The 10,484-nt window shown below is 47.6% G+C and overlaps 1 protein-coding gene across 2 annotated transcripts in view; it reads right to left on the bottom strand.

The window, feature by feature from the left end:
* Positions 1-659: 659 nt before the first annotated feature.
* Positions 660-10,484, bottom strand: part of TMEM72 (transmembrane protein 72) — a 32,942-nt gene continuing 23,117 nt past the window's right edge. For both annotated transcript variants that reach the window (XM_077878536.1, XM_077878537.1), the window contains exons 3-5: positions 8,997-9,068; positions 7,282-7,421; positions 660-5,867 (exon numbers count right to left, since the gene is read on the bottom strand). In XM_077878536.1, coding sequence (XP_077734662.1) covers positions 5,389-5,867; positions 7,282-7,421; positions 8,997-9,068 — 691 coding nt within the window. In that variant the 3' untranslated portion in view covers positions 660-5,388. The remainder of the gene's footprint in view (positions 5,868-7,281; positions 7,422-8,996; positions 9,069-10,484) is intronic.

Raw genomic sequence — 10,484 nt, 5'->3', positions numbered from 1 at the left:
CATATGGGATGCAGCTTGAGCTGCACTCAGAAAGAAATGGATAGCTGTAAATTTATATATTAAAAAATGAGAAATACCTCCTATCAACAGCCTAACTTCTACCTGAACAAAAAGAAGAGCAAACTAAAAGCAAAATAAGTATAAGAAGAGAAAGGTGAAAGATTAGAAGAGAAATACATGAAAGAGAAAATATAAACACCATAAAAAAAATCAATGAAACCAAACATTGGATTTTTTTTTTAAAGTTCAACAAAAGAGCAGCCCGGGTGGCTCAGCGGTTTAGCGCTGCCTTCAGCCCTGGGTGTGGTCTGGAGACCCAGGATCGAGTCCCACATCCAGCTCCCTGTATGGAGCCTGCTTTTCCCTCTTCTGTGTCTCTGCCTCTTTCTCTGTGTATATCATAAATAAATAAATAAAATCTTTAAAAAAATAAAGTTCAACAAAATTGACAATCTTTTAGCTAGGATGACCAGGCAGAACAGGGAAAAGACTCAAATTACAGAAATGAAAGGGACTGTAGCATAGTATTATGAACAATATGACACCAACAAATTAGATAACTTGGATGAAATGGACAAATTCCTAAAATGGTGATAGATGTGCTAAGTAACTTGGTTGTGGAAATCATTTTACAATGAATGTGTAAATTAAATTTCACATTGTACACTTAAATATATATAATTTTATTTGTCAATTATACCTCAATAAAGCTGAGAAAAAAGGAAAATGATTCCATTTACAGAAGCATGAAAAAAGAACAAAATACTTAGGAATAATTTTACAAAGAAGGGTAAAGCTTGCACATAACATTGAAAGAGTTTGAAGACAATCTAAATAAATAGAAAGGCACCATACATTGATGGGATGGAAGAATTTACATTGTGAAGATGGCAATGCTCTCAAAACTGATCTGCAGAGTCCATGAAATAAATCCCTATCAAAATTCCAGCTGGCTTTTTTTTTTCAAATATTGACAAGCTGATCCTTTATCATATGGAAATATGAAGGACCTTGAAAACCAAACCATCTTGAAAAAGAATAAAGTTGGGGGCTTATACTTCCTAATTTCAAAATATACTTACTACAAAGGTACAGTTATCTGTGCTAATGCCATAAGGACAGATACACAGATCAATGGAATAGAGCTGCAAGTGCAGAAATTTATGGTCTATAAATTTTCAACAAAGGAGGCAAAACAATTTAATTCAATAAATGGTGCTGGGCCAACTGGATATCCACAAGTGAAATAATTAATTTAGACTCCACATTACACCATGCACAAAAATTACCCCCAACTGTTATTTCTAAATTTAAGAACCCAAACTATAAAACTCTTAGAAAAAATATAGGAATAAACCTTCATGACCTTTGGTTAGGCAATGGCCTCTTAGATTTGGCCACAAAACAATAAGCAACAAAAGAAAAGAAATAGATAAGCTGGACTTCACCAAAATGTAATCTTTTGTATTTCAAAGGGCACTACCAAGAAAGTGAAAAGGCAACCCATGGGATGGAAGAAAATATTTGTAAATCAAGTATCTGGTAAGGGCCTAGTATATGAAGATATAAGAAACTTTAACAACTCAAAAGACAACCCAGTTTCAAAAAGGCAAAGAATTTGAATAGACATTTCTCAAAGAAGATACACAAATGGTCAACAATGACATGAAAAGATGCTCTACCCTGTGAGACATTAGAGAAATGAATGTAAAAACCACAATGAATGGATGACAATAATGAAAAGGACATTAACAAATGTTGGTGAGGATGTGGAGAAATCATTGTTAGTGGCAATGTAAAATGATGTAGCACCTTTGGAAAACATTTGGCAGTTTTATAAGAAGTTAGACCTTGAGTTACTATTTGATCCAGTGATTCCACCCCTATGCAGATGTCAAAGAGAAATGAAAATATATATCCACCTCAAAATATGAATGTTCATAGCAACATTGTTCATGATAGGCACAAAGTCTAAACAACCCAAATGTCCATCAGCAAATGAAGAGATAAACACAATGTGGCATATACCTATAATGGAATATTGTTCAGCCACAAAAAGGAGGAACATAAGGATACATGTTACAACATGGATGAACCTTGAAAATATTATGTTAAGTGAACAAAGCAAATAACAAAAGGCCACATATTATATGATTCCACTTATATGAAATGCAAGAATAGGAGAATCTATAAAGAGAGAAAGTAGATAAATGGTTCTTTTGGATGGCGTTGGGGTTGTGATTGTTAATGGGTACCAGGTTTTTTTTAGGAGTGATGAAAATATTGTGAACTTAGATTGTGATGAACTTGATTATGAGTATACTAAAAATAATTTAATTGTGCACTTTAAATTGGTGAATTTTATGGTTTGTGAAACATATCTCAGTAAGTATGTTTTAAAAACAAAAAAGAGAAGAAAGAAAGAAGAAAGAAAGAAAAAGAAAGAAAGAAAGAAAGAAAAAGAAGAAAGAAAGAAAGAAAGAAAGAAAGAAAGAAAGAAAGAAAGAAAGAAAGAAAGAAAGAAAGAAAGGAAGGAGACAGAATGGATATACTGGATCTACTGGATTGCACACACACAACCCCCCCCCCCCCGCCCCAAGTATATCCTCATGATTGATGATCTGCTGTGGCTCTCTGTCTAAGCTGGACGGTGGTGGCTACACTTTTCCAAGGCTCAAGCCCTGGAATCTGGAGTGGAGAAAGGAATTTTTGGACCTGCACTGGCCTTGCCACTGAGACATATCTTGCTTCCTCAGTGCTTCCTTACATTGTGTCTTCCTTGCAGGGCACTCACACATGGCATGAGGCCCTTGCAGTGATTGGGACATGCACTCACACTGGCCTGGATGATTTTGTAACCTGAACAGCACTTTCCCCATCCTTTTGGTTGAATCACTGCACCAATCCTGAGAGAAGTGCTGTTATTCCCACATAATAGGGGAACCTGAAACCAGAGAAGTTGAAGGTTGGCCAAGGTCTATCAGCAGGTTAGAAGCAGAGCCAATGATCCCAGCCCAATGTTCTTTCTACTTCCAATTGCTCTGTTCCATGTCTACAAAATGTCTGCTCCACTTTCTGCTGGGAAAGGGAAAAGAACAGGATAGGATCAGCCATTCTGGTCTTCGTTTCTCATCAGGGAAAAGGGTTATTACAACATCTTTACGGGCTAGCTGTGGGTAGGGATGCGCTGGTAGAATGTCTTGGGCTGAGAATCAAATGATGACATGTGGTGTTCATCTGCTCATCAGGAGGTGCCACTTTCTTGTCTGGTCTACTGACAGAGGTGAGGGGCTCCAGGCTGTTTAATGATCTCATCCCAGCTGTGCTGTTGTTGTTTTTGTTGGCAGCAACAGCATGTTTGATAGAATTATTTTGCTAAGTTAGGGAAGATCATAATTGTTTGAGCCCCTAAAGCATAGCCAGCAAACTCTCGCTTTACTGATGATGGACACCGGGAAGTCCAGATGTCTCAGGAGGGCAGGAGCATCATATCACCTGGAACTCTTGACATGTGCCTCCCCTCTAAGACCCATTCCAAACAATGCTCTGCTCCTTGGGTTTACAGAAGTGTTTATTAAACAGCTCTGATACTGCACTTCAGAGTTTGCTTCTTGTGAACTGGTCATCCGTCCCCACCCTGCTGGCTGGGGTTCTGAGAACCGAGAACAGAGCAGAGCAGCCTCCCATGCCTGTTCTGTGAGGGTGCCTGTGTCTATCGAATTCCCCTAACGCATGTGACAGGTGCAGAACCCCTGGCTCCTCCCCACATAGGCTTCTTCTGCGCCAAGGGGCCTGCCTGGGATATCTGGCCCATTAGGAACTGGGCGCCATTCCTGTCTACCAATACCCACATTCTGTTATTACTGTGTGGACTCTCAGATTCTGAAGCTCTTCTCTGGTGGCAGATAAGCAGTTTCGCCACTTCCATTATCAAGGGCTCATGAGAACATATTTATTTGTTTGTTCTCTCTTGGTTTTACAGGAAGAACTATGTTATTACAGGAAGAACGGGAAGAGGGCTGCTCATTTGGGACACCTGTTGAATTTAGGCACCAGACTGATCATCTGGCCGTTATTCCCACATGTTTGCAAAGTAACTCCTAGGGGATGTCTAAAAATGTCAGGAATGAACACATGTTTATTACCTAGTCCTTAAATTATGTGCTCTAAGGGTTGCTCTGTGGAACTGGGGTGCTTGCTCTCTCACACACACACTGGGAAACACTATCACTGTTTCTACAGATCACCCATTCACTGAGATTGCCTATGAAGAATAATGTGTCTGGTCTTCTATGCAATAATCCCACGGGCCAAATGACACTTTTTTGAAAACCTTTGAAGGAATTTCTGATTCAAATTTCTTTGTTTGTTCTAGGTTAATGGTCACTTCTGTAGTCCAGTGGCAGAGAGTTAGCCTGCCTGCCCACTTCCCTCCTATCTCCCCTCTTCCCCTCCCCTTCTCTCCCTTACATTTTAAACAAATGTGTACTTATCACCTATTCTGCCACCAGGCCAGTAGGCATGGTACAGCCACTTCTCTGGGCTGTGTGTCTCCGGAGCACCGTTTCCCTGCCCACCCCCCACACCACAGGCTCTGTGTGCTGTGCTGTGCTGTGCTGTGCTGGGGCTCTCATTGCTGAATCGTTGTTGCCTTCCAAGATCTTTTAGTTTACATCATCTGCATGGAATCTCTCGGGAAAGTTCATGTGGTGGGGATGTGGGGAGTCCTCAGTGATGCTTCTGGAATGAGCTTGCTTTTCCCTGCAGTGAGAACAGAGTGGCATTGTTCCCTGAAGGGCTCTGTAACTCCTGCTGCCCAGCACCAGCCCCAGGCATGCAGAGAATGCGGCCCACTGCTCCTGCTGCTCCCATCCTTCGGGGCTTGCAGCCTTGCTTCCCTTAGGAGCAATCTCACCAGGGGGTTGGGATCTAGGGCCACCTTCCACACCTGTCTTTGAGATGCTTAAGGAGTCAACACGTCCTTGGGCCTTCGGAGCTGGATTGTTGCCTCAGAGATGGGATGGATGATGAGTCCTTGCTGAGTGCTGGGCCCCCATGTCAGGAGCAAGAGAAGTCCATTGGCTTCTGGGGCTGAAGGGGCCTTATGCAAAGCACAAGGATCTCCCCGACTCCACGTCTGGGAAGGAGGAAGCTCTATTGGCTTGAGGCAACATTAGCTTCATTTGTGCCTTCCTTGAGGCCTCTGTAGGACCTGCCATGCCACTCGATGGTCCCGGAAGCCATGGGGATATCTGGTCACCCCTTGAAGCACTAACTTGTGAGAACCCCAATCTCCCTGGAGGGCCCCCAGACACCAGGAAACTGCAGGCAGGGCCATCAATCAATGCAGACCCCTTGCTGAGTTTCCCTGAGGCTGGAGCAAGTCACTCAGAATAGGTTGGTGTCTGTGAGAGAAGATAGGAAGATAGGGGCTTGTGGGGGAGGGATGATAGGGGTGGTGTCAGAGGTGGTCTCCTCAGGCTCACTGTCCCCATCATCCGGGTTTTCGGTGAGAGATGGGATGATTCTGACCATACTGTCTTCAAAGTGTACCTGCTTTTTCTTGACCAATGAGTCAGCTGGCTCCAGCGTCAGCTCGGTCAGAGTGTCTGGGTGCTGGAGGGCATTGGGCTTCTTGGTCCCCTTCAGAATGCTCTTCATGTGGATGAGGAGGGAGCCGGTCCCCTCTTTGAGGGCTCCGTGGAAGGTGTAGGTTTGCTCAGTGTCCCCCGAGCCTGTGGTGCTCACGGCACTGCTGGAAGGGTCCGTGTACTGCTCTGCAGGAGCCAGCACCTCTGGGTCAGCTTTGCTTTTCTTCTGTTTGCTCAGCAGGAAGTAGGCCAAGCCAGTGATGATGAGCATGGAACCTGGAAGGGATGTGGGAGGTCAGGATGCTAGACATGTGTCAGAGAAGAGCCAGAGGCTGTCCAAGCCCACCATTCCAAAGGGCCACCGTGGCACACTCAGGCCCTCTGGGCTCCAGCCTGTGCATCTAATCTGTTCTCACATACCCACTTCAGATTCAGGGGGCTGGCCTGATGTCTGGCTAAGGGATGTCAATGGGGCCAGAGTTGTGCTGGGGCCCTCAGCCTGATGGTTAGCTGGGGACCCTGTGCCTGAGGCCCCCTGCCTGTTGACAGCCAACCCTGGTGCTGCCTGCTTGGCCTCTCATCACCATGCTTGGCCATACTCTTAGGATAATATGTTGGGTTGGGGCTGCAGTGCCTGCAGTGGGCCTGCACTCTATTTTGGATACTGGACATCCACTGCTGAACTGGGCTTCCTTCCATTCCCAGAAGTGGGGAGATGCTCTTTCCTCAGCTTCCCTAATAAACATGGAGGAAAGTGTAAATCCTATTGGGTGGGGCTGGCCTAGCCTGGGTGCCTCTCTTATGTGTACTCCCTACAACCTCACCCCCTCGACCCCTGGTCTCCAAGTCAGAGGTCCCTCTGTCTCAGGCTGACATTGTTCTGCTCTGGGTCTCCTGTCAGGAGACCTGTCCTATCCAGAGGAAGCCTCTGGGCATCTCTCCTTCTCTAAGGAGTGGGAGGTTGTGGCTTGCTTTGATCTCAGCAATGCTGAATCCTCTGGAGTCCACTGAAGGCTGGGCAGAGTGGCCTTGATGCTGTGACAGGTACATTAAAAGAAACCTCAGGAAAGAGGAGGAGGCTCTGCCTTTCAACTTTGCCTCTCTGCCCACTGGGCTTCCTGGCATTTTAGGCAGGTCATGGGGAGGGACATGGTTTTCACAGCTAGGGAGTCTGGGAACAGAAGGGTACTAGCTGGAGAGGTTGTGGACAAAACCCAGGGCTGGGAGCACTGAGTCCTGGCTTCTAGCTGACTGGCACGACCTCTGAGGTAGAGCGGGAGATGAGGAGGCTCTGAGGGGATGCCCGGGGTCCCATCATGGCATGCCTTCTAAACCAGGCTGAGGAGTTTTAGACCTGAATGGGTAGGCACTGGGGAGCCATGGAGGGGTTTGGACAGAGAGGTGACTAGCTCACACTCTCTGAAGGCTCAGATCACACATAAGCATTGGGTGAAAAGTCTCCGTTTGTGGGTGCAGCCTCGGGACCTACATGAAGGGACATTCCTGCCTCTTGGTCAGCAGGATATCTGATACTTCCTCATCCCCATGACCTAGGCCAGAGAAGTCAGTGGAGCCGGTGGGGCCCTGGAGCCAGTGTCACTGAGGCCTGGAGAGGAGGGATTCAGCCTCTCCTGCTCAGAGCCCCCTGTGGTGGGGGATCCCTGCCTTCACTAATTCCTGGAGCTCCTACCTGGGATGGTCACGTGCCAGACCAGGACAGGGTGGAGAAAGCAGGCCACGGACAGCAGCACGTATGCCAGGAACTTCTGGAAGCAGCCTAACCAGCGGGCTTTCTCCCTTGCTCTGTAGGCCAGGGACTCTGGCTGACACCTGGTGGGAGGGAGTCCAGGATTAGCAGGAAACAGGAAACAACCCAGAAAAGCCCCAGCAACATGTGCAGCGATTAGAGGCTGGGATTGGGATCTGCCAAGCCCACGTTATCTTTAGTGGCCTCTGGCTGAACACTCCCCAGGGGCTAGGGTCCTCATCCTGGGTTCCACAGTTAGGGGTGTTTCCTGAGTCCTTCCAGAGGGCCCACAGTTTTTCTGAAAGCCTGCCTAATCCTGTCTTTCTATAATGGTGAAGGGATCTAAATGATACCATGATTCAACAAAGTCAGTGAGAAGAATAGGAGACTCAGGGGCCCATTTGGAGGTCCCCAGTGGAGTGGAGAAGGCACACAGTATGGGAAACAGCTGGCTGGGGACAGTTGTGTGGACGGTGCACCACACAAGCTGCCTGGCCACCTGAGTGAACTGGCTGGAACCCAGGTCCACCTTGCTCACAGAGCCTCACCTAGCCATAAGATGGCATCAGCCCAGAGGGGCTTCTTTGTGAACTGGCCTGGAGGGATCACACTTGGGCCTGGCAGAGGACTGATGTTGAGGAGGTTTCCTCAGGAGTTTTGCCTCCAGGCTTCAGAGGAGGAAAGGACCTGCCTTTAGCTTTGTCTCCTTCATCCTCTGAATTGGTCTGGAGCAGGGGTCTGTCTAGGCTGGTTTGGGGGCAGTGGTGGGGGTTGGAGGATGATGGGCTGGTCCAGAGCACAGTCCTCCTTCCAGGCACCATAGCTATGGCTCATTGGTGCCCTCTGGTGGACACTTTTGTGACCAGACCCTGGCTGAGAGAGGAGGGAGTCCAGAGCTGGGTGAAATGCCTCTTTGGACTCAGTGTTCCTCCTTCCTCTGTGCTGGAGAAGTTGCTAAGATTCCTTGGCAGTGACATTCATCAGAAAGGAGGAAGCCTGTTGCCTCAGGGCTGGGAAACTTGGGAGGCAGCTGATCGTCTTGCAAGGTACTAGGACAGCTGGATTTGAGGCCTGGCTCTTTCTCTGACTACTGAGAGGCACAACTGTTTGGGTTCTGAGAGTTGTGGTCCAGGGACAGCCCTTGGCCACCCTGCTGACAGTTTCTATGAACTGAGCACTGCTGGACAGCAAGTATGGGCCTCCATGGCCATGTGGCTTCCCAAGATCCTTGTAGCCCTTGACTTGTGCCTGGGTCCTAGCAGGAAAAAGAGCCAGTTCCCAAATCTAACTCTGCTTACTCCAAGACCACCCGGCCTTCTGCAGGGCCATCACCTCTCCATGGGTGCCTGGGGTGGCACATGCAGCTGTGGGCTGTTCCTGGAGGTGGGGATGGCCTCTGCAGGGGATGCTAGGTGGGGATAGGCCCTGTGTGAATGCTTCACTCCACTCCCCTGATTGGGAGCAGAGCAAGGGGACTGCTGAGCCCTGCAGAGCTGAGCCCATGTCCAGGCAGGGGCTAGCTGTGCTGCAGGGAGGGAACCCATCTGCAGCTTCTTTGGGAGCGGGACATCACAGGGGGATGTGGCCTCACGGAAGGAGGGGTCTGGGGGTGTCTGGGGCTAGGAGGTGATGGAAGGGCTGCTCTTGAGGCTACTTACTGGAAGCAGATGGCCAGCAGCTGAGACACAAAGTAGGCCCCTTCACACACGGAGATGACAGCTCCTATAAACCTGTGGTGGATACAGATAAGGGAAGTCTGCTGTCATCCGATCTGCCCTTCACTCTCCCATGGCCTGTTTCCTCATAGCATTTGGGGCTCCTGGCCATCTATGGCCAACAAACTGACCAGGAGTTTCCTGACCTAATGCTGCCGCCCAGCCAGCATCTTCCAGGAGTTGCCTTGATGCCAGGACCTGTGCTGGGTTGGGCCTCAGTGGAGGGGTGGGAGCCAGGGCCCAGAGATGGGTGAGGGAGTACAGGCCAGCAGGGGAGGCTGCCTTGATCCCAGCCCCTGTGTGGCTAGAGGCAGGCACGTCTTTCTCCCTTCTGTCATGAGGATAACATTCACTACTTGGTTGTGCCAACCTTAAGTTTGGATCTGTTCCAGACTCCTTCCTTCTCCCCCTTTTCCCACTATCCAAACAGTTTCTGACTTCACCTATATGACCTGAGTTTGGATACTGCCCCCTTGAGCCCTGCACTCATCTCTCCTTTTCTGCCTCCCTAATGCCCTGCCATCTGCTCTCCTCTCCCGCCCCTCTATCTGTCCCTACTGGCTGTCCTGAGGGCTCCTTCTGACACCTGAATGGGATGATATTCTCCCCAGTCCAGAAAGCCTCAAACTCCTCATGTTCCAAGTGTGGTACAGGGAACTTCCAATCAGAATCTTCTGGAAAATATGTAAAATCATATATTTCTGTGCTAGCCTCATGTCATGATACATCAGAATGTTCAGGAATGGAACTTACATGCTTTATTGGAGGATCCCACTGGCCTATAAAATTGAAATTTCTTAGCATGCCTTTAAAGCCTTACATGAACTTCTATAGTTCTCTGAATACTCAGGAAGCTACCAGGTGCCACAGGGACTTTGCACAAGCTAGTTCCTCTAGGAAGGACTCCTCTTTCCTCCTTTTGTCTGTCTGGTGCCCTCTTGCTTGGTGTGACCTGAGCTACCAGTCTGTGAACTCATTTTGGCAGTTCCCTCTCTAATTCTTCTCTACAGCCCAGGCCCACTCTGGGAATGGCTTATTGTTAAGTGCTCCATGGACATCACTAGAGTGAATAAATGAGTGAATGAATGAATAGATGTTTGTAAAGCCTCTCAAATGTGGCACATAGTGCTCATTAGATAAATGTTAGTTATTATCGTTTTTTTCTCTTTCTCCATGAGCATTTAGTACTTAATCCCTATTCTCTCTTACTCTCTCTCTCAGTATCTCCTTAACCCTTATCCCTCAACTTTTAGATTGAATAACTGACATTACATAATGAGCACTCTGTGCCAAGCATGTTCTAAGGACTTTAGAAGTATCAATTCATTTAGTCCTTCTAACAATTTTATTGTTAAAGCACTGTAATAACCCTCAGCCTACAGCTATGGGCACTGAGGCACAGAAAGGTCAGGCTCCTTGCTGTGGTCACAC

The sequence above is a fragment of the Canis aureus genome, chromosome 29, assembly GCF_053574225.1.
Source record: "Canis aureus isolate CA01 chromosome 29, VMU_Caureus_v.1.0, whole genome shotgun sequence".
In the NCBI taxonomy this organism is placed as follows: Eukaryota; Metazoa; Chordata; class Mammalia; order Carnivora; family Canidae; genus Canis; species Canis aureus.
Note: the sequence above shows the minus strand (reverse complement) of the source record. Positions and strands in the feature narration are given on the sequence as shown.